The 23,430-nt window shown below is 48.6% G+C and overlaps 2 protein-coding genes across 6 annotated transcripts in view; both read right to left on the reverse strand.

The window, feature by feature from the left end:
* Nfatc3 (nuclear factor of activated T cells 3) overlaps nt 1-1,231 on the reverse strand; it is a 76,283-nt gene extending 75,052 nt beyond the window's left edge. For 2 of the 4 annotated variants that reach the window (XM_052167285.1, XM_052167281.1), the window contains exon 1: nt 842-1,230. In XM_052167285.1, the coding sequence (XP_052023245.1) occupies nt 842-944 (103 nt within the window). In that variant the 5' untranslated portion in view covers nt 945-1,230. Of the gene's footprint in view, nt 1-841 lie in introns of all 4 variants that reach the window. The other 2 variants (XM_052167282.1, XM_052167284.1) reach the window with 1 other exon arrangement.
* Nucleotides 1,232-7,505: 6,274 nt separating this feature from the next.
* Dus2 (dihydrouridine synthase 2) overlaps nt 7,506-23,430 on the reverse strand; it is a 36,651-nt gene continuing 20,726 nt past the window's right edge. Inside the window, exons 8-16 of one of the 2 annotated variants that reach the window (XM_052166385.1) lie at nt 19,655-19,720; nt 19,451-19,521; nt 16,601-16,687; nt 14,635-14,803; nt 12,697-12,818; nt 10,826-10,975; nt 9,392-9,479; nt 8,261-8,334; nt 7,506-8,043 (exon numbers count right to left, since the gene is read on the reverse strand). In XM_052166385.1, the coding sequence (XP_052022345.1) occupies nt 7,806-8,043; nt 8,261-8,334; nt 9,392-9,479; nt 10,826-10,975; nt 12,697-12,818; nt 14,635-14,803; nt 16,601-16,687; nt 19,451-19,521; nt 19,655-19,720 (1,065 nt within the window). In that variant the 3' untranslated portion in view covers nt 7,506-7,805. The remainder of the gene's footprint in view (nt 8,044-8,260; nt 8,335-9,391; nt 9,480-10,825; nt 10,976-12,696; nt 12,819-14,634; nt 14,804-16,600; nt 16,688-19,450; nt 19,522-19,654; nt 19,721-23,430) is intronic. The other variant, XM_052166386.1, reaches the window with a different exon arrangement.

The raw sequence follows: 23,430 nt of genomic DNA on the forward strand, positions 1-23,430 counted from the left end.
TCTTCTTTTTCTAAGTCCTCTTGCATATGTAATAGGGAAACTGAACTTAATGAACCACACTATTCCAAACCAGGTCACAGAAGAGAGTTAAGTCCCCAGTCATCATCCTGTTTCTATTTCCTGACTGGTTTGACCCGCAAGCATTATGGTGTCCAGCTTTCCCAGCCTAAGATCTCTTTTAATATATCTTCTGAGAAGATCTCTTTCTTAAAACAAAAGTTGACTTCTAGAACATTCTAGGAGCTAAATTATACTTTTTTTTTTAATTGTACTTTTAAAAAGCAACGTATCTTGTCTTTTTTTTAAATCTCCAGAAACACTTTGCTCAAGCAAAACAACCCAGTTTTCAGAAAAGTTCGTTAAGTACACTTGAAACTAAGTGTGGAATATAAATTTGTACAATTGGACGCTAACTCGAACGTGTTGCTCTCCTAGCAAAGTATTTTTTTAAAAGCAGAATTTTAAAAGGGTCCTACACTACAAGAACACGCGTCTTTCAAGTAAAGAATTTCACAAATAGCTTAAAAACAGCTCAGTGCGCTTACACTTCTCGGAGACATTTCCTCTGCACCACGCTGGCACAGCTACGACAACCAGAAACCTCTTGGGGCTTTGGCCCCAACCTCTGCCTCCAAACCCCGGGCGTCCGCCGGCCGCTGGCCTCTCGGAGTCGAGTTCCCTACTAGCTCGCTTGCAGCCAAGACACTTCCACGTCGCCCCCTCCTCAAATTAAATCATGCTTTCCTCGCCACACGCACGCCCCAGGGGGACCGGGGGAAAGGCGAGCTGGCGGGAGCGCGGGGAGGGCACGCTCCACAGTCCCGGCTGGCCCGGCACCCACCTGCAGGCCGCGAGACCTGGGACACCGGCGCGGGTGCCCCGTCCTCGCCGAAGACGAGTTTGAAGTCGAGCTCGTCGTGGGCGCCACAGTTTGCAGTAGTCATCGGCGTGGCCCGGGGTGCAGCGCCTCCTCCTCAGGCGGCCGCGGCGGCTCCTCAGCGCCGCTTCATGCTGGGCCGCGCCGGCCAGGAGGTCGCCGCTCCACTGCAAACTTTCCGGGCGGGGCCCGCGAGGCCAAGCGTTCCGTTCCGACCTAGAAAGCTGGCCGAGCGCCCCGCCGCACTAGGAGCCGTCACCGCCGCCAGTCGAGGGTGCCTAACAGCCACGGTCGCCTCAACCAAGGCTCCCCGCCCCCCACCCCCACAGTCGCCGCCGATGCCGCCACCGCCGCCGGCGCGCTCCCGCGCCCTGCAGCGCGCCCAGCCCCGCCCCTCGCCGCGCTCCCGTCCGACGGGGTGGCCCATAGGCCACTGGCTCCGCTGACACTCACGGGCCCCGCCTCCTCGCCGGCCTATCGCGTGAGTCTTCTGAGAGGAGGAAGTGAGCTGCAGAGCCCTGCTCCCTCTCGGGAATTGTAGTTTCTATGTCTTCCGCAGTTTCTAAACCAAGACCAATGTAGGGCCAATAGCACTGTCTAATTAGATTGGGAAACCCACGTAGGCCAATTGGAGACTATCCTTTTACTTCCCCCCCCCCCCCCCGCCCCGGGCGGAACTCACGTCGAGGAAGTGGGTAGCCAGGGTTATAGGTGTCGGATATTTGGCCCCACAGAGGTACTTTTCACTTACAGCTGAGCTTAAAGTGGATGCGTTAAGCCACCTCAAAAGTTACCACTCACCCCCGCATCCCTCCATACCAACTTCAATAGCGTAACTTCAAGAGGGCCAGGGATTGGTTCGAGCTTCTGTGTAGGTTGGAGTGGAGCTGAAGAAAACCTGGAGTCTGGAGTCAACTCAGATCCACCCCTATGGGTGGGGCCCCGCCTCAGTGGCTGTGCCTTTGTCCCCTCTAGCCTGCACAGAGAGCTGTTATCTTGAGGATACCGTGTATTCTAGCTAGGCCTCACCTAAATCAGAGGGGCCAGGTCTGGTCTTTGATGGAAGTTGAGCAGACACAGAGAAAAGTCCCTTTCTTGACTTCTGCATCCTAGTACACAACCATGAGAGTAAAGTATTGTGACACCCGAGCAATGAAAGCCCATATATAGGAAGTGACACTGCCAAAAGAACCCGTTTTCAATCTTGGCTTCATCTCAAAGAGCCTGCCTTCCCCGGTGAGACACGAGATGGCCCAAGACACCATCCCTTGGAGTCTGGGGACTCAGTCTTGTTTACTTAGAGCATGATTAAGAGGAGATGGAAGAAGCCAGGGACCACCTCCCCCACAACAGCACGTCTCATACTACTCACAAAAGCACCTGGGAGAATGGAGCAAACACAAGCTCCTTGCAAAGATCTCAGCATCTCAGTGATTCCTGGGCTACTAAGTGAGCCCCCCCCCGGGGGGTGGGGGGGTGGGGAGCCCAACTGAGCCTAAGGTCAGAAGAGCAAGGAATGTTCAGAGCAGGTGAGCCATTCACCTTGGACTGGTTTATACCTGCTCAGGGCTTTACCCGTTCTTATGAGGGACACAGAGATACTGAGATAGTCTCCCTTCAGGGTTGAGAGAGAGCAATAGCAAATATATTGTTTCTTTGCAGAGATTAGAGCTGTGATAGGAGCTCCGAGGACACTGAACACCCACACACACACACACACTGCAGGGCCTCCACAGGATTAGTAGAAACTGGAGACCCAAGCAGAGCCTGTTCCATAGAGGGACCAGTCGGTGGGCAAAAGCCAAAGGTGATTCTGGATGAGGGGGCAGGGTCACTGTGTGATACTAAGACTTTATTCTAAGGACAGTAGGGAACCAGTGTAGGGTTTAAAGCAGGGGACTTCTATATAGAACACTTGACTAAGGACATTAAAAGCAGCAAGGAAGAGGAAGCGGTCAGGCTTGGGGGCACGTGCCTGTAATCCCAGCGTTCAGACAGTGGAGGCAAAGCTTCAGGAGCTCAAGATCATCCTCTTATAGAGTGAGTTTGAGGACAGCTTAGGTACATGAGATCCTTTCTCAAAACAAACAAAAACGTGAAGGACTTAACATATTAAGTGGGTAAAAAAAATAAAAAGTGCTGGAGAGTTGGCTCAGAGGTTAAGAGCACTGGCTGCTCTTACAGAAGTCCTGAGTTCAAATCCCAGCAACCACATGGGGGCTCTCAAACATCTGTAATGAGATCTGACGCCCTCTTCTGGTGTGTCTGAAGACGCCAACTATGTACTCAAATATATAAAAATCTTTAAAAAAAAACAGTGGTTTAAAATAAATACTTCACAACAAGCTATCCTATCTTCAGAGGGGCTAACCTAGAAAGCTTGAATATGGAACTAGGAGACCAAAGGCTACATCTGGTCTGCAGCCAAGACAGACTATAGGCTTACCAACTAGTTCTTATGGTCTCACTACCCTATAAGGTCCCCACAATTTAGCCAGCTTACTTCCCCGTTCCCATAAAAGTTAAAGCAACTTCAGCTCCATTTGTAGATGCATGCTTGTAATTTAGATCGAGAGCATGGACCCAGTTTCCCTCCCCGCCCCAGTTATGACTTTACCAGAACCAGGTGAATTAGGCTAAAGTAGAGGCCTCAGAGTTGGGGGGAGAGAAAGAGCACTTGCTGTTCTTCCAGAGGATCTGGATTTGCTTCCCAGCATTGACACGGTGACTCACAACCATCTGTAACTTCCAAGGTATTGTGATGCCTTCTTTTGGCTTTATAGGCACAAGGCAAAACATTCATGTACATAAAGTCAGAATAAATCCTTAAAAAATAAGGGATCACAGAAAAATCCACGCATTTATTAAATGTTCAGCAATACACCCCCCCCCCCCCTTCCAGACATTGAGTACCAGAGACTAGAAAAGGGTCAGGTTGCAGGAAAGGCTTTTGGTTTAGGGTAACATAGAGTGTTAAAGGCTCAGCAGAGAAGAACCGGTTGTAGGAAATGAGTTACTCTTTTTTGTAAGAAAGGTAGCATGAACTAACTGTGTTGGGCAAGAGGAAGAGAAGGGGAGAGGGAAGGAGGGAGAAAGAGAGAGACGGGGAAGAACACAGCAACTAGACTCCTGTAGGCCATGAAGGTTCCCCTCCCCCCAACCCCACCCCCCGCAACACACACACACACACACACACATGGTGGGGGGGGCTCCCCTCCTCCAATATGCACACTCATTTCACTGCTTCCCCAGCTAGGGCAGAGATTTTCCCCCTAGAGCTCTTGTTCACCATCTACCCCAACTGCAGAGCTCTTGGGGGCTTGGGGGGGCTGATAGAAAGTCCAGTAGATAGAACCTCAGAGTAGACAGAGACCACTGGGATCTCTGTAGACCGTTTTCTCCTCCTGTGTAAATTATGGCCCAGGCTTGAGAACCAAGAGACACTTTTTTCTTTCATATGTTGCCATAGGCCTAGTTTGGGCTCTACTGCTGAGGCTTCTATGCCTCAGAACCATGGAGTGATACAGCTTAGCCCAGCCCTGTCCCTTGTTTCATATTAGGGAAAACCAGAAACCTTCAAGTTTAGAAATTCTCTCTGTGCCATATACCCTCTCCCCACCCACGACACATACATATACACACATACACACACCCTCCAAACTCAGTTTGCTGTGCCTGCTTTCTACCTCTGTGCCAGTGCTGGCTGTAGAGGAAAGGACTGCCTGGAACAGCTCCAGTTTGGATGGCTAAGTTAAAACCAGCCAACTATAACCTCAAAACGTCAACTGCTAAAGTCAGCAGAGAGTACTGAGAACCCAGGCCATCACTCTGTTTTCTCCGGTTGGACTAGGGGCTTGGACTTGGTCCGGGGAGTAGTTTCCAAGACCACAGTCCTGAATGGAGCAGCACCTGGGAGGATTTCAGCCTGTGGGAGTTATAGTTGAAGATCCTCGCTTCTATTTCCCCAAATCAAGCTTCTTTCTGTAACTTTGTAAACCCTACCAACTTCTCCAACCTTACTCATCTTCCTTCTCATGGAATATAAAACCATTTATTCTAGGCAAAGTGTGATGGTACATAATGTAAGTATATCACATGGGGAAAATGCATGTTGGAAGCCAGCCTGGTCTACATAGCAAGCAAGTTCCAGGCCAGCCAGGACTACATAACAAAACTCTACCACAAAATAAAAACAATTGTCACTGGGGATGTAGGTCAGTTACAAGAGTGCTTGCCAGGCATTTACCAACCTCTGGATTCAATCCCCATCACAACATAAAACCATAAGTAAAAATAAGTTTTAAAAAGAAAAATCTGTTAAAGGGGTTAACAAAATTGCAGTTGCCACACAAGCCTGACGAGCTGAGTTTGATCCCTGGAAACCACATAAAGATGGAAGGAGAGGAATGATTTTCCAAATTCATCCTCTGATATCCAGATGCATCCCCCAGCAGAGTTAATAAATAAGCAATCAATACATATAGTTCAAGGATAGCTCAGAATGCACAAGATACCGTCTCAACAAAAGAGAACAAAAGACCCCCATAAGACAAGCTAAGGAAAGTGCTTCCATTGAGGACATGAATGGGTGGGTACTACAACTTCTCTCCCAGAAGGGGTTGGGAACTCTTATTCTGAGGGTAGATATGGAGATCCAATGCCTTCAAGCACGACTAGGCCTTTCAGTCAGTCCCAGATCTTGGGCAGGTCACTGAGTCCAAAGCAGACATCATGGTATGTTATGCTATGCTGTGCTGTGCTGTGCTATGCTATGCTAATGAGCAAGTTGTTCAAGGACTAGGACCAAGACATTCACCCAGGATCTCTGCCAGCTATTCCCTGTCACTGGGCACAGACTAACCAGCCCCTCCTCAGCCAGCTACAAGCCTCTCCCCAGGGTCCTCAGAGCTCTACCCACCCACCTCAATGCCACCTGAATCTTAGCAGCACCGTTGTTTTCTTGTTTTCTCTGCTTCCTGAATGGGGAAAATGAATCTGACCTTGTCAGGGAAGGAGTTGCCCCAGGAAAACCACACTAGTGAGAAAAAGAGGCTTGATATCAATGGCCTCCGTCACTTAGACTGCACTGGATGCTCTGTTCCCCAAACGCTGTTCCAGCGTGCCTGGGAGGAAGGGGTCCTCTGTTCCAGCGTGCCTGGGAGGAAGGGGTCCTCTGTTCCAGCGTGCCTGGGAGGAAGGGGTCCTCTGTTCCAGCCTGCCTGGGAGGAAGGGGTCCTCTGCTCCAGCCTGCCTGGGAGTAAGGGATCCTCTGCTCCAGCGTGCCTAGGAGGAAGGGGTCCTCCGCTCCAGCCTGCCTGGGAGGAAGGGGTCCTCTGCTCCAGCCTGCCTGGGAGGAAGGGGTCCTCTGTTCCAGCCTGCCTGGGAGGAAGGGGTCCTCTGTTCCAGCCTGCCTGGGAGGAAGGGGTCCTCTGGTCATGTCTGGAGGCCTTGGTCTTCCTACTTCCATTCCAAGTACAAGAAAAGGTAAAGGGGGAATTTTTTTAAGACAAGTTTCATAGAAACAAACAAATCTAGATATGAACTTTCTAAATCATGATGGCTGAGATCGGACCAAGACTATCTTCTTTCTTAGTGGGGCCCGAACTCTGACAGCAGTAGAATGAAAAGTTAAGGCAGTCTCTCAGCAAGCAGAAACACAGTCACACAGTACCCCAACACAGGCCAGCCTCACACATGCAGGCGACAACTGATTCTACTAAGAGACAGATGACTAGAAGTGAGTTACCCAAGGTCAACAGACAAGGGGCTCCGAGAGGCCTCTGGGAGTGTGGTAAGTTTTCTGAACAAAGAAGAGCTAGCGTGGGTGGCAATGGAACAGGCAAAGCCTAAACCACTAGGCCTTTGATTCAGAGACATGCAGGGCCAGGGGCTGCAAGTTGCCACAAAGCCATGAGGCTGTCCTCAGGAGACTTGTTGGAAAGAAAGGTTCAGTCTAGAGGGGAATCCTCCCCCTATACACCCTGGCAAAGGAAGGTCACACACCCTGTTTACAGCAGAGGAAGCGGGGGGTGGGGCAGGACAGGGACCTTTGGTCAGGCCACCCCTCCCAGTAGGGGAGTGGGGAGGCCCCAATAAATGTGTGGGAGCTATTTGTTTGCTTCTCACTGCCAGGAGGAAATTAAAAAGAATCTACCACTTCCTTTCACCTCAACTGGGACTGGGGGGTGGGGTGGGGGAGTGAGCTGTGACTGCTGCATTTGACAAAAGCCAAATCGCCACCATCAGCAGCCCTCAGGTGTTCCCTGCCCTGAGCAGGCACTTCATCTGGTCTGAGTTCAAATTAGCTGTAAGGCATAAAGGAGACTCCTGGCCCATTACCCAGCGCCCCCCAAGTCCACTAGGTTTGCGTTGGCCCTTTATGGGATATCAAATACTCTTGGTTTTTCTGAGATTACACAGACCTCTCATCAGGAAAGTCAACTGAAGATTAAAACCTCATTAAAATGGTTTTCTTGGTCCTTTCCTGCTTTCACCAGAACCCAGTGGTCACCAAAGGTCCACTCATTTACTACACATAAGAGAGACGCTCTGCGGAGCTCCAGCTCTGCACAGAGGGCAGACGCAGAAAAATGATGTCAGGATGTAAAGCTGAAGCAGCTGGTCTGGGTGAGAGTCAACATCAACATCGTCTTTATTGCACGATACCAATGTCAAGTTGGAAGTGAGACCCAAATACCTCATTTTCATAGAAACATTCAGGCCACTGGGAACTTGGCTTAGCCATCAGACATACAAGAGACAGTATTTCCCTTTGACATTTCTTGGCACTTGATTCAGACTGATGGCCTGGGCCAAGACCTCTAACATCCCATGTCAAGGGCCAGCAAACTGTGCAAGGGCAGCTGGTTTAGGTCTTGGCACCCATCACCCCTTCACACCAGTCCCACACTGTCAACCAGAGCAGGAGTCAGCAGCCTCCAAGCAGGTTCTCTTTACTACTTTCCAAGGTTACAAATGGCTTCTTGCATATCTCTTCAGGTAGTGCTGTCTCCAGAACTCTTGGGCCCCCAGGGTCTTGGTCAGGGGCCTCTCTCTTGCGCTTGTTCAAGGAGGGGCTCTCCTCACCCAGCCGACCCTCAGGGAGGCCCTGGCTCCTCAGACACACAATTGCTGCAGTCTGCTCTGCCAGTTTCTTAGACTTGTCCCTGGGTAAATGAAGCAAAAATTAATGAAGCAACAAGTAAACAGAAGGACTACAGTCTTGAAGCCCTGAGCCTACCAATCCTGTGAAGAGATTCTGATAACACTGCTAAGAGGGGGCATCACTGGGCGCTCTCACACACAATACACCCAAGTCTCACAGCTCCTAAGTAGACTTGGATGCCCACACTAACAGTCTCATACCCTCTGATGAGAACTTACCACAAGGTGGACTGGTACTTTTGTTCCGCAACAGTGACAATAGAGCAGAACATGCGGTCTATAGGTCGCTGCACCTGGGGCAAAGAGCAAAGGAGACAGAAGACTGCCCACGTGTGTCGTGACAGGCTGAACACATAAATGAAAGAGGACTTCTTCCATCCCCACCCCACGGTGGATTTTTTTACTGTGTAGCCCTGGCTGTTCAGGAATTTGTTTTGTAGACTAGGCTGGCCTCAAAGCTGGAGTTTCACCTGCTTCCTCCTGAGTGCTGGAACTACAAGTGTGCACCACAACTGCCGGGCTAGAACTTCTAACTTAAGTCAAATTCAAATGGAGGCTCCCTGATCACATGCTCTGCCCAAGGGAAAGTACCTGCTGCTTATTTCAGGGGGAAAAGGCAGTTATGCAAATTGACAATGATATCAAGTGTGTCAGAGTTCTGTCACTGGTCTAAACAAAGGGCCATTATCTGTACCTGACTATGGGCCTCTGCTACTGACTTCTATGTGGGCCAGATCCCCGCAGAAAGGAGTTCTTTGGCAAAGGATTGAGAAGGAACAAGTGTGGGGGAAAAAAGGTACATCTGGCAGAGGGATCAGGAGGTGTGGCTGGAGCAGAGGGCTGAGTGGAGGAGATGAAACTGGGAAGTATCTGGGGGTGGGTCTTGTGTTCTGGGGAGCTGGTAACTTGAACAAAAGAGACAGAGGTTAGATTTGTTTCCCAAAAGTCACTCTGGTAGAAGGGACACAAGGCCCAGAAACTGCAAGCCTGGAGGCCAGAAGGCCAGTAGGAAAGACAGAACAGCCATGGGATCAAAGGAAGTAAAGCAAGAGTATCTCAAGGTTTCTATCCCAGGGCCCCTATATGTGGGCATAATTCTGTGGTGCACTGGCTGAAGCCCAACCCGAAGATATATGTGCCAGAATTGGACGACAAGCCCAAGGTTGGAGTAAGGGGCTACCAGCAATTGATCCTACTACTAACAACTTATGCACATCTATGGAAAGCAAGCTCAGATGCTGCCCAGGCAGCCTGGCGCTGAGGATGCACTGTGAATGTACTACGGGGATGGTAGCAGTGTAGGAGGCACTGGGGTTGGATGCCAGACAGGCGACAGCCAGAAAAACTCACTGTTTCATACACGGGCTGTGGCAACTTCTCTCTCCGACACCATTCCAGCAGGCACATCTTGGGGGTAATCTGGGGTGGGTATGCTCGCCTAGGAAAAGGAGGAGAAACAGTTAGGGCCCATTTGCCATTTCTACCCTATGTCTTAGCAAGAGCCACCAATCAGCCACTGGTAGGTGCTATAGGAGCTGAAGAAACCGAGATATCAGGCTGCTGCCCAAGGCTCCTGAGCCCACTCCCTTCCTGTTCCACCTGCAGGTGCATCCTAGGTTTTAATCTAAAGGGAAGATCTCCATGCTTAGCACAGTAATGAGTGTATGTATGTGAGGACTCCCAGTTCTCTGAGTGGCAAGCTGGACAACAGCCTTCAACAGCCAGGAAAGAAGGTTTGCTGGGCCTTTCAAGGCCAGATCTGAGGGAATGGGTGAAGGTAGGAGGGGAGGAGGTGATCACACCTCCCTTAGCTCAGAGCTCAAGCTTAGCACCCACTGAGATTCCATCTGCTGAGTGCTGGGGTTATTTGCTCTGCTACAGACACAATAAACTCTGGCTTCAGAGTCTGTCTGTGACAGGGAGAGAGGGGCGTGTTCCAGCTTCCACCGGGAGCTCCCTCTGGCACATGACTGCCCAACAGCTGTCCACTTAACCCCACCTCAGCCCTCACCAGATAAAACTGGCTCCTGGTCTGGGTATTGGAGACTGGAGAGGCTCAGACCCAGACGGCAGAGAACAAGCCTAAGCTGAGTCACAAGACGAGGAAGACTCAGACTGGAGCTACTTCTGCCGAGAGAGTGCCCACTGGCCTGGTGACGGGCAGGGTCTGAGCAGGGACACAGAGACAAGTAAAGGCAAGGCTCCTGCAGCCACTGAAGAACTTCAGGAGGAAAAGCACCAATACTGAAGAACAGCAGACCCATCTCCCTGTCCCACGTCGTAGAAGGAAGTGGGCCAGGAAAAAAGTAGAGTTCCATTCTGTCTGTCTGAGAAAACTATGCTCCACCAGTGCTGCCTGAGCTTCAGGTACTGTCTTCTTCCCTGAAAGCATCTTCTCTTTGAGGGCAAGGAGTTACCAACAGCTACATGGTAAGTTCAAGGTCAGTCTAGGCTACATGAGATCCTGCCTTAAATACAATCCTTGAGGTGGCACATGCCTTGAATCCCAGGACTCTGGATCTGAGGCAAGTGGATATCTGTGAGTTCAAAGTCACCCTGGTCTACATAATGAGTTCCAGGACAGCATGGGTATGTAGAGAGACCTTGTCTCAAAGAAACAAACAAACAAACAAACACTAATTAAAAAGCACCTTCCTGGAAAACTGAAAACTAAGACCAAGTGTCCATATTAAGGAGACCTGTGATCTCTAAGCTTGACATTATTCACATAAAACAGCCACTAAAACCCAAGACTACTTGCCCTGGAATATACTGGAAACCTACCGGTCAAACCTGATAGCCATTTTAATGATGCCAGAGGTATCTTCAGTTGGCTCCTCAGCTGCCTCTGGAGTCTTGGCCAAGAGGTCAGCTCGCCGAGCATCGAGCTCCCGAATGGTCTCCTCATAGAAGGCGCCAAGGCCAAAGGCCTCACTATAGAGAAAGGGGTGGAGCAGGATAGAAACCTTAGAACAGAATCCAGGGTACTGAAGGAGCCTGAGAAACTTCTATACCACAAATCTCCTTTTTAAAATTTTTTTAATTTTTTAATTTTTTTGGTTTTTCAAGACAGGGTTTCTCTGTGTAGCCCTGGCTGTCCTGGAACTCACTCTGTAGACCAGGCTGGCCTCGAACTCAGAAATCCACCTGCCTCTGCCTCCCAAGTGCTGGGAACTAAAGGTATGCACCACCACCGCCTAGCTTACCACATATCTCAAAACTACACCAGGGTCTGATCATCAGAAGATACTGTTTACACACCCTAGCATCTGCCTAAACTGCAAAGTAGAGGATGAATTTGAACCTTTGAGTATCAACACTAGAGGGAGGTTGGGAGATCCCAGAGGTTACCCCACCACCGCCATTCTCAGCCCTTTCCCAATGATGAGCACACGGACGGGTGTCTCCATCAGGCCAGCACAGCAGAGCTGACCTATACTGGGATGAACATGCTGTCATCTTCATGTGGGCCCACGGGAGGAGAGACAAAGACTGAGGACTGATTGATTGCTCGCTGCCCGTGGTTACCATGGACCTAGTCTGAACCTCACACAAGGCTCCCACGTCACATTCTCTGCTGGAAGTCACAAAGCACTGATGTGCTTTGACCTTTATAGGACAGGGGCAGAAGCAGCGGTGCAAGCCGAGGACAGAAGGCTTCTGGAGGAGCTTTCCCCTCTAAAACCACCCCTCTGCATGGATGGCTGAAGGCAAGTGTGATCCAGAAAGCCTTAGAGGAAGGAGGGTATAAACAGCCAGTGTTAGGAGCAAAGGCCTTTAGACAGGACTCAAGCCTCCAGGTGCTAACCTCACGACTCTGAGCTGCAGCACACTGTAGATCTGGAAGACCAAGACACAGCCTCCCTGACTAGTATAATGGAAGAAGTAGGCATCTGCCTAGAGCGCTAAAGCTCCCCACCCGATCTCTTTCACATTCTCTCTCTCTTTCTGGTTTTTATTCTAAAGCACCCCATCCCATCTCTGCGTCCCCGTGCCATTTTTGTTCTTTTTTTTTTCTTTTTTCTTTTTTTTTTGAGACAGGGTTTCTCTGTGTAGCCCTGGCTGTCCTGGAACTCACTCTGTAGACCAGGCTGGCCTCGAACTCAGAAATCTGCTTGCCCCTGCCTCCCAAGCGCTGGGATTACAGGCGTGCACCACCACTGCCCAGAAAGCCTCATCTCTATTGACCACTGGTTTTTGTTGCTGTTTTTTTAGCCTGGCACACAAAAGGCCCATTAATAGAGACACATCTTCCTTAGGAATTCCCAGGCTTATCTCTTGCCTTCCTCCAGGAGTTCAGGATAGCCTGAACAATATAGAGATATCCTATCTTAAAACAAACAAATAAAAAATAAAACAAAAAACAGTAACAAAAGTCACCTTCTTGGGAAGCTGAAAACTTCCCAAGACCTGTGGTCCCTAATCTAACAGTACCCTAGTTACCAAAACTGCTACTGAAATAGTCGAAGGATGGACAGTTTCAAAGCTGTGAAACCTTCTCACACATTTGTGTCTTTGTGTCTCTTCTAAAGCAAAGCAGTCCTGCCACCCAACTCCCACACATACACATCCCTGATCCCTCATCAAAATCTTAGGGACCAAGGTCAAGTCTGGTCAAATCTGCAAGAACAGGTAACAGACCACTGCACTCTCACCAGATTTCCTGGGCAGACTGGGCGGCATGGAGCAGCCTTCCCTGCGGTGACTCCAGCTGTTCCCGCAGCATCTGACACAAGCAGTACTTGGTGTTGGTGTAGTGGTTATCATACTGCACCGCCTGAGAGGAGAACAACATGAGCCCGCCAGCCACCAGCGCATGCTGAGGTGCTTTCCGGGGGAGGTGAGGGGCTCTAAAAGGGCGTTACAAGTGTGCTTAAAGGGAAGCCTGTGTGACCCGCCCCACCCTGCTATCTGTTCCTCCCGCTGTCATACAAAGTTTAAGGGTCAAACTAAGGCTCAGGTTGAACAGCATGCCCACTCAGACAGCCCGACTGAGATAAAAGTGTACAAAACCAATCCATGCTTCAGGCACCACAGGCCATCACAGACAAACCACACAGGCCACGCCACCACTGAGAAACAAATGCTGAGTGTCTTCCAGGGCAGGGAGAGGAACACAGAAATTTTTGGCAGGGGAAATCTAGCCCTAGGACTGGGGTAAGACTTCTAGTCCTTACAACCAGGCTCAACCTTATCTTGACAAACCTCTCTTCAACTTCTCCTACATGGGTGGGGCACAACCCCATCTACTAAGCATGTTCATACACATTATTTATCAACTTGAGTATCTATAAAAAGATAGGTCCCGAGGTTACTTTACTCTACAGCCTGAGACGTGAGGCCCAGGGAAGCCAGATGACTTCCCAGAAGTAATGCTATAGCTGTTCACCCAGCTGGGGGCAGGGCAGGATAGCTGCAGTAGGTAAAGGCTTTATAGACAGGCCTACTGGACCACCTCGAGCACTCGCCACCTCCTCCCCCCACACTGTTGCAGCATCTCCTTTACGCCTGCTTTCAGCACCTAGGAAAGTGCCTGGCATGCTCAGGAGAAAGTAAGGAATAAGTGGGTAAGTCCCAGCCAGGGGCAGGACCGTGATTCAGCTTGTCTAGCCCAGAAAGTACCTGATCGGACTAGAAGCATCCACGTTGATGCTCGGGGGTATTCCCTTTCTCCGACAACACGCCCTCTTGGAGGCTGCTGAAGGAGGGCTGAATAACAGTGAACAACAACATCACCTTTCACCCAGTAAGCAGGCTCAGCACTGAACATGTCTTCTTGGACACACACTTGCCAGATGGCCAGAAGAGCTGGCCGGCTGGCCTGGGCTGAGCTAAAGCCCTTTGTCCGTAGCTCACTTAGTCACTACGAATGTGCTAGCTGTGCTAAAGGGTTTGTTTTGTTTGTTTGTTTGTATTTTGTTTTATTTTTTATTATGAGTCCATTGGGTACAGCCCTGGGGCGCTGGGATTCTATACTGGGCTGTGCATGTACACGGGTGGAAACAGTGAGTTGTCCTCAGGCTCTTCAGTGAGTTGGATTTATTTGAGCAGAAGTTCCAGCCCTTCCCTGCCCACTAGGACACCCAGAACCAAGAGCACAAGGGCTGTGGCACTGGGAAGGAGGCTCTAGGACAGCAGCTGCCCAGAACTGGACACAAGCCTCATCCTACCAGCCCAGCTTAATCAACCATCAGAAAACCAACCGAATGCCACAGCTTGAGGAGAGCATAGAAAACCCCAGGCATGAGTGAGATTTGGGACTGAAAAGGAACGTGGAAAACTGCCCTGGGGAAGGGTTGGACCTTCTGCTCAAATCCACCTCACTGCAGAGCTGGGGGACAACTCACAGTTTCCACCCTGTACACCGCAGCCCAGTATAGCGCCCCAGCGTCCCAGGGCTGTACCTGATGAACTCATCCAAATTAATTAATTAATTAAAATTAAAAAGCTATTCTCAGGTTGGGCGTGGTGGCACATGGCTGTAATCCCAATACTTAGGGAGCAAAGGCAGGAGAATAAGGACCTGGAAGCCAGCCTGGGCTACGAGCCTCTATGTTCAAATGAGAAGCAAACGTAAAAGTGCGGAGACGTACATATCTGATGTACTTCTGCATGACTTCCTCCAGGGGACGAAGGCCATCCTTGAGGAAGATGGAGGGGTTCCACATGGCTGCTCGAGCCACCATCACCGAGGAGGCAGCCGTGGCTTGTCGAAAGTCTTCTATGTCCAAATGTTGCTGGATGTGGTCGTGAGATCCTCCGCTAAAAAGCAATAGGGCGTTGGAAGAATCCCATGAGGGAGCCTACCAGTGTTCCCAGAACCCATCTGCCACTCACTATCAGTAAGCTCTGGCGAGTCAGGACTCTAGGTGATGAAAAAGCACAACCCGCTGTTACGTGAGGAACACAAAGCGATATGCAAAACAGCCTGAATCGTGTCCAGCATACAAGAGATTTTTTTCTTTTTAGAAGTTTGACTTTTCTTCTCTACTATCCAAAGATAGACAGTATTTGAAGATGTATGACTAAAACTGAGATATTAGTCCTGTAAGCCACTTCTGTTTTCTTTCTCTGAAAACATAGGATCTAACGCCGCACCCCCGCCCATCCATTACTCCTTCGTCCCACTGGTCAGAGAGGTAGCTTTTCTCAGGACTTTTATTTCTAATGTCCAAGCTCCCCGAGTCTTACGATTAAGTCCTTCAAGACCTCACACTCGCTGGCACAAGTGTCTGTAGCACCCAGAATGTGCTTCTTTGGATCTTCCTTCCTTCCTTCCTTCCAAGCATCCATCCTTCCTTCCTTTCCTCTTCTTCCTCTCTCTTTCTTTCTTCCTCCCTCCTTCCCTCCCTTCCTCTTTTTCCTTTTGTGAGACAGGGTCTCTCTACATAGCTCTGGCTGTCCTGGAACTCATTATGTAGACCAGGCTGGCCTCAAACTCACAGAGATCTGCCTGCCTCTGCTTCCCAAGTGCTGAAATTAAAGGTGAGCTCCACTGTCCTGGCATCCATCCATTCATCTTTCCTTCTTTTCTTTCTTTCCTTTCTTTTTTTAAAGACAGCATCCCATTGTATTTTCTTGGCTGGCCTGAAACATTCCATATAGACCAGTGTAGCCTCAGATTCATAGAGATCTACCTGCCCGCCATCCAAGGGCTGGATTACCTGGTCACTGTCTGGATTTCCTCTAGCTGACTTATATTCCTTGAGGTTTTTTTTTTTTTTTTTTTTTTTTTTTTTTTTTTTTTGAGACAGGGTTCCTCTGTATAACCCTGGCTGTCCTGGAACTCATTCTGTAGACCAGGCTGGCCTCAAACTCAGAAATCCACCTGCCTCTGCCTCCCAGAGTGCTGGGATTACAGGCGTGCACCACCACCGCCACCCGGCTTATATTCCTTGAGTCTTGTTGCTAAGAGCTCTAACTTGGGACTCCTCACACCAACCCCTGCACCTTGCATTCCTAACTCTAGATGAGACATTATTTTGCCTTAGGCCTGATTCTTATTTGTCCCCATAGCCCAGGGCACCATCAGAATGCCCTGAGCTCTAGCTCCAAATGTCAGTGCTGGCCTCACTCCTAACTTCACATTTTTGCTGCATTTCCCCCTTTCCTTTATAATCAGTTTTTGAGGATTTCTTTTTGACACTTATTTGGTTGGTTGGGGATGGGGGAAATATATGACAGGGTCCAAGTGGAGGTCAGGGGACAGGTTGCAGGATTCAGTTCTCAGGGACTGAAAGAACTCAGACTGTCAGGCTTGGTATCAGATACCCTTAACTGCTAAGCAAACTTGCCAGCCCTGTGTTTGCTTATTTGTTTTGAGATAGGGTCTCTCCTGTCAGTTCTGTCAGTTCTGGATCTTCATTGTGGAACAGGCTAACCTTAAACTCACTGAGATCCACCTGCCTCTAACTCCACAGCGCTGGGATCAGAGGCGTGTCCCGCCATGCCTGGCTTGTTGCAGTTTCTTCATGTTCTGCCATTCCAGTTTTCTACCCTAGCACAAGTGTTTTCCGAATGAGCGGAGCATAAAGTACATGAGGAAGAAGGGAGGCTTACTTGGCTATGACAGGAATGGAGAGGGTTTCAGCAATGGCTCTTATAACTTCACAGCTGACAGGGTGCTGAGGTCGCTCCTCACGATTCCTTAAAGATAAGGAAAAGAGATGGGGCCTTGGGGCTGAGGGCCAAGACCAGATCATTCCTTTAGTCCTACTGTTTTTCCTACTGAACCCCAAGTAGATCAGACAGCTATGTGGTTTTCTAGGACAGGTTGCTGGGAATGGCCTCCCTGATCTATGGGGATGCACTCTATCTGAAGGGGCAAGAGAGTGAGAAGGTTAGGTCTAACTCTCAGGAGTCTGAAGACTGGGCACAGCTGCAGAGGACCAATGTGGGTGGCCTGCTCCCCAAGGTCACATTGCTTTTCCCTGGCTTCCCCTTGCCTCTGTTAGAAATAAGAGACAGTGTCTCAAAAATGCTGCCCCTACAGTCCCAGCCCTGCCCGTCCCCAGGGACCTGGAACAGCTGCCCCTGCTCAGACTGGCCACTCCCACACAGCTGCCTGTGCTGAGGCCAAGTTGCACAGCTGATCTTTGGGAGAAGCACCTGACATGGGGTAGGCCCTGTTCCAGGGGCCACCGCAGATCATGACCCTCTCGAGAAGCCACAGGACACAAGCCAGGGCCCCTTCCTACCAAGGTCAACAGTAAAAAGTTCCTGTGCATGAGTAAGCAAATCTCAGATACGCTGCAGCGATGGCTGGGCCAAGCTATGTGTGAAGACAAGCAGGAGAGGTGACGAGCCAATCCTTGCGTGAGGGAAGCTCCTGTGCTATATATTCTGACTTCTCAGGAGAGCCTGCCAACCCAGCTTCTACCTCTGACGACTTACATCCCCAGCAGCCAATTTTACACCCAACTAAACAGCTGCATTTGCTGAATTTCTGATGGTCAGGAAGTCCTTCCCTAAACTCTCCAAGTCAGTCTTCTAACTGCCTCCAACTTCTGGGAAAATAAGTTTCCTTAACTTACAGCAAGGATTTCCTTAAAATACAACAAAGCTGTATATTCACAATCTCATAAAAGCTTCAAAAAAACTATGAAGCAGAAATGATATTAAGTGCCCAATGAGGAATGTGTCCATCAGAGAGGTTAAGTGCCTAAGGATGCACAGGTAGAAAGCTGCAGATCTGGGATTTCAAATCAGACTACCGAGGCTAAAGCCCACTGCCTCAGCAAGGCACTCAGTGGGTGTATACATGTGCATCCGTCTCTTCCAAACCCTCCTGGCTTTGATCCACTTTACTGTTCTGTATGTTGTTCAGAATATACTCCCAAAATTTAGTAACAGGCATAAGCAGTAACCTGGGCTAGTCCTATATGAAGTTCCCCCAAAATGGAACATCAGCCAAAGTGTATTAATCATAATTAGGTTTAAAAAAAAAAAAAAAAGGACATGCTTGGCACAGGAAGCAAATCTGACAGGGGGACAGCAGCAGCCTTCAGAAACACCTTGACTCAGCAGGCTCTAGTGCCCGTGCCTGTAATCCCAGCACTTGGAAGACAGACAAGGGATTGCCATGAATTCAAGGTCAGTTTGGGCTACATAGTGAGAGCCAAAAGTCTCACACACACACACACACACACACACACACACACACACACACGCACTTAAAAATAAAACAAATCTTTAAAAAGAAAAAAAAAAAAAGACTCAGCTCCCAGTAGAGAACAGACAAGCTACAGATACATGAACTGTTTGAAGCTGCGCTGGGACAGCTGCAGTCCACCACGGGCAGGAAAGAAAGGCAGAGCCTTTAAAAGAAAAGCCATCTGCTTGGGGTCATTCAAGGGAGAAGCCAGCACTCAATGAAGTGGAAGAGAGATTCCCTGGGTGTAGTGGCTCATCCCCATAATCCCAGCACTCGGGAGGCTAAGGCAGAAGGACTGAACACTCAGGACAGCTTAGGTTGTACAGTGAACCTGTCTCCAAAAATAGAGCAAGCTATGGAGTGAATGCCTACAGGCCCAAAGTTTAGGAGGTGAAGTCAAGAACATCAGAGGTTCAAGGCCAGCCTCAGCCATGTGTCAAGTTCGAAGCCAGTCTGGGCTCTATGAGACTTTATAGTAACAATAAAACAAAACCCAAAACATCCAAAGGTAAAGTACTTGCCTGGCATGTAGATACAATCTCCAGCACTTTAGAAATAGGAAGGAAAGAAGGAAGGAAAGGAAAGTGGAAGGAAAGAAGGAAGGAAGAAGGAAGAAAGGAAGGAAGGAAAGAAGGAAGAGAGGAAAGAAGGAAGAGAGGAAAGAAGGGAAGAAAGGAGAGAAGGAGGGAAAGAGGAAAAGGAAGGAGGGAGAGAGGGAGGAAAAAGAAAACCCTAAGATTTAAATGTTGTAACCCCACCACTTCCTGGCTCTCTGATAGACTCTTAAGTGCACTCCATGTCGTGTACACTTACGCATCCTGCAGGCAGGCTCCTTCTCCTTCTCTTGTGTTTCTTTCTTTCTTTCTTTCTTTCTTTCTTTCTTTCTTTCTTTCTTTCTTTCTTTCTTTTTTTTTTGATTTGGTTTTTTCGAGACAGGGTTTCTCTGTGTAGCCCTGGCTGTCCTGGAACTCACTCTGTAGACCAGGCTGGCCTCGAACTCAGAAATCCGCCTGCCTCTGCCTCCCAGACTGCTGGGATTACAGGCATGCACCTTCTCTTGTGTTTCTAATGCCTGGAGTTTGTGTCTACCCTCAGAAAGTACTCAATGAATGAACAAATACAGACCCATGCAGAGATTAAATGTCCTCTGGATTCATAGGCTATCCAAGACCTGGGCTAAATGCCCAGAGAAGCTGTTTGTCATGTAGGCTCTACTGAGTGATCGTGAGGAATTTCCCTGCCAGTCAGTCACTCACCTCCCATGAACGGCAATGGCTGAAATGCCAGTCCGCTCTATCCGCTTCACAAGGTTCAGGGTATCTTCTAGCTGAGTAAGAAAGATACAGCACAAGGTGGTCATTAAGGACCCAAGGAAGGAGCTTCTGCCTCCTAAAATCAGCTCAGTTCCACCTGCAGACACCATCACCTAAAGAACAGACCTTCAAATGCTACAGTCTTACCGAGGGCAGGATTCGGATTTTACAAGTCACAGGTCTGTGTGTTCCTTTAACAAGAGTGATGAGGATCTGCAAAGAAGAATAGATGGGAACATCTGTCTGGAACAAACCACCACACTGCTTACAATAGTTAACACACCTACAAGACACGTGCAAGCTGGTAGAGGAACAGAACTTGCTATTATCTGTCATATGCATTTACATGTAAATTCCACGAGGCTCAGGATTCAGCCTCTGTCCTGTGCTAAAATTTCAACACTAGCAAGTCCTTGCCTGGGGTGTGTGTGTGTGTGTGTGTGTGTGTGCGCGCTTCATATATAACAATTATGAAAGGTTGCAAAGAAAGATCAAGACATAACACAGGAAAGCAGTCGAGGAGGTAGCATGGTACGGCAGTGTGAGAATCAGATCAGGAGAGACACAGCGGCCTGGATGTCTGTGGCGTTGCTACCTTCTTCCTACATCAACATTCTCAGGCCAAGCAGGAGTGTGGGGAAGGTGATCTCAAACACTGAACTTTCTAGCCTGCAGAGGAGGCAGCTACCAGACAGGCATGAGGACTTGCATTTACCATAATTCTAGACAGATGAGGGCAGCAGAGAGCCAGTTATAGTAAAACAGGCCTTATCTAAGAGCTAAGGATAAGAAACTGTTCACCAACAGTTCACCAATTGCTGGCCAGGCAGGCAGGAACACTCTCCAGGTGCTGCCTCAGACAGCAGACTAGACCTGATTGCCAGAGTCATCCTGGCAAGCCTTAAAGGGACATTTGTACTTAAGGAAGGGGATACTGCCAGGCCCCTAAGATCCATCAGAACTCTCACTCTAGCTAGGCATGGTGCACATGCCTCAGCACTTGGGAGGTAGAGGCAGGAGGAGCAGGACTTCAAGGCCGTTCTTGAACCATAAGGAAAAGATGGCCAGCCCAGAGTACATGAGACCTTATCTCAAAACACACAAACCAATCAAGCAATCAATAAATCCCACATTAGTTTAATAACTCTGGTTCACAGCAACATATCTAGAAGGTTCCCTTGCAAGTGGTGACTTTGAACCTTTGACATGTAATGACAAAATACCAAGTGTTTTGATGCAGTTTTCAGCCTTAGAGAACTTCCTTTTGATTTATTCTAAGTAGCTCTAGGTATTTCTAGGTATTTCTGTTCACATTCACATTAAAGATCAGGAAGAAGATTAGGGCAGTGAAAGATCCAGTCACTTGCTAGGCCCACACGAGGGAAGAACAGACAACTTGAGGCCGTCTTATTGCCAGGGGTGTAGACACCCCACCATCCAGATCTAAATCACGCTGCAAACCCCTGCCAGAGAAGTGAAAGGCCCAGGGATGAAGTTCACATCTGAGTGACAAACAGAATACCCAACCACGGGCAAGCTTGCCTCGCCAAATCTACTGGCTGGCCTGAAATATGTAAGACTCCCACCCCCCCAAAAAAAAGGGAAGGAAGGAAATTTGCCATTATTAGCTCCGCCCCACTCTTCTTGGCTTTGGAGATGGGTTTCACTGCATATCCCAGACTGCCCTGGACTCTGTTACATAGTGTTGGATGCCCTCGAATGCAAAACTCTCCTGCTTCAGCCTCTTCAGTCCTGACTGACATTGTGTCTGCTACCTTTTTTCTCTTCACTGTTTTTCAAGACCGGGTTTCTCTGTGTAGCCCTGGCTGTCCTGGAACTCGCTTTATAGACCGGGCTGGTTTTTTTCTCTTCACTGTTTTTCAAGACAGGGTTCTCTGTGTAGTCCTGGCTGTCCTGGGACTCGCTTTGTATACTAGGCTTGTCTCAAACTCAGGGATCCACCTGTCTCTGCCCTACTCCCAACATTCTGGGATTAAAGTCCTGTGTTACCACACGTGGACCACATCCAATTCAGTTTCAATAAGCTATTCTATTTTTGTCTGTTAAATTCATTTCTGGGTTCCTGTTTTTAATCTATCTAGTTTTTCTTTTCAAAGAAATTTATTTATTTATATGAGTGCTCTATCTGCAAATACACTTGCATGCCAGAAGAGGGCATCAGATCCCATTACAGATGGTTGTGAGCTACCATGTGGTTGTTTGGAATTGAACTCAGGACCTCTGGAAGAGCAGTCAGTGCTCTTAACCACTGAGCCATCTCTCCAGACCCTAGTTTGGGTTTTTAGCTTAGTATTTATTTATTTATCAAAAAAGGTAAAGTGGTCTGGTGGCATGTGGTAGTTTAAAATAAGAAATGTCCCCCACACTTGTTTGGGTGTTTGGCTACTTGTTCTCCAGTTGGTGGTGCTGTCTGAAGAGGTTATGGGGAGAAACAGCCCTGCTGTAGAAAGTATATCCCTGGGAGACAGGCTTTGAAAGTTAAAAGCCTTACAACACTTCTATTTCACGCTCTCTGATGCACGTTTGTAGTCAAAGATGTTATCTCTCCACTTCCTGCTCCTGCCTGGTTGCCGCCAAGCCTCCTGCCGTGATGGACTCTTAGCCCTCTGGAATTACAAGCCCATTAAACTCCTCCATTTTTAAGTTGCCTTGGTGATGGTAGTTTATCACAGCAACAGACACTGAAGTAAAACATAGTGCTAATGTGGGAGGAGTATTTGGGCTCAGGAGTCGGAGACTAGCATGAGCAACACAAGTCAACACTCTCAGAGAGAGAGAGAGAGACAGACAGACAGACAGACAGACAGTCACACATACAGAGAGCGTAAATGCCTGCTATGACTATTTCAAGGGATTCTGAGAACAAATGAATGAAACACACACTGTAATGTGCATTGAAAGAAACTAGACTATGAACACCAAGGACACAGTATATAATAATAGATTAGAGGGAGCAAGGTTAGATTAATTGGGATAAAACTTTTATCATTATCAATTGGCTCTGAAATTACTGTATTGGCATCTTGTAAATTGTGATATTATTGATACATAAATCTGATTGGTGAATTAAGCTTTAAGAGTCTTGATTATACCGGGTTATTGGGTATTATGATATATAACCTCGAGGTTGGAAGTTCCTTTTTTTTTTTTTATTTTTTGGTTTTTTGAGACAGGCTGTCCTGTCCTGTTCTAGTTCCAATCTAGTCCTGGCTGTCCTGGAACTCACTCTGTAGACCAGGCTGGCCTCGAACTCAGAAATCCATCTTCCTCTACCTCCCAGTGCTGGGATTAAAGGCGTGTGCCACCACTGCCCATCAAGGTTGGAAGTTCTATTTGGTTATTGGAATGTGGGACAGAGCCGGTGGTGGAGAGGGAACCACAGCAGCTCTTGGGACAAGAAAAGAGCCAGTAGAGCAAGAAGGTAAGAAGTGTGATTAGGATAAAGAAGTCATGCTATCTGTTACCCGGCCACGCCCAGGACGCCCTCAGTCCTCAGTATCAAATGCCCACCTATTTCCTGGTCCTCATTTAAGCCCGTTCATTTGTTCATTCGTATACTCTCCAAAGGAGGGAAACAAGGGGAGGCTAACATCAGCTGGCCTCAAGTAACCCTGGCCTGGGCTGCTCTCAAAGGGTATCATGGTACACAACTAGAATCTCAGCACTTAAGAGGCCAAGGCAGGAGGATTGCTAATTGTCCAAGGCCAATCTAGACTACATATCAAGTGCCAGGCTAGCAAAAATTATATAGCAAGACCCCATCTCAAAAAGAAAGGTGAAGGAGCAGGGATGGGAAGTGACCTGTGGTATACACTATCCACATGACCCAAATGCAGGGGATACCCTGCAACTCTCATCCAGCCCCTAGGAAAGGCCTGTCCATCTACACACAGACTGCTGAC

The sequence above is a fragment of the Apodemus sylvaticus genome, chromosome 21 (genome assembly GCF_947179515.1).
Source record: "Apodemus sylvaticus chromosome 21, mApoSyl1.1, whole genome shotgun sequence".
NCBI lineage: Eukaryota > Metazoa > Chordata > Mammalia > Rodentia > Muridae > Apodemus > Apodemus sylvaticus.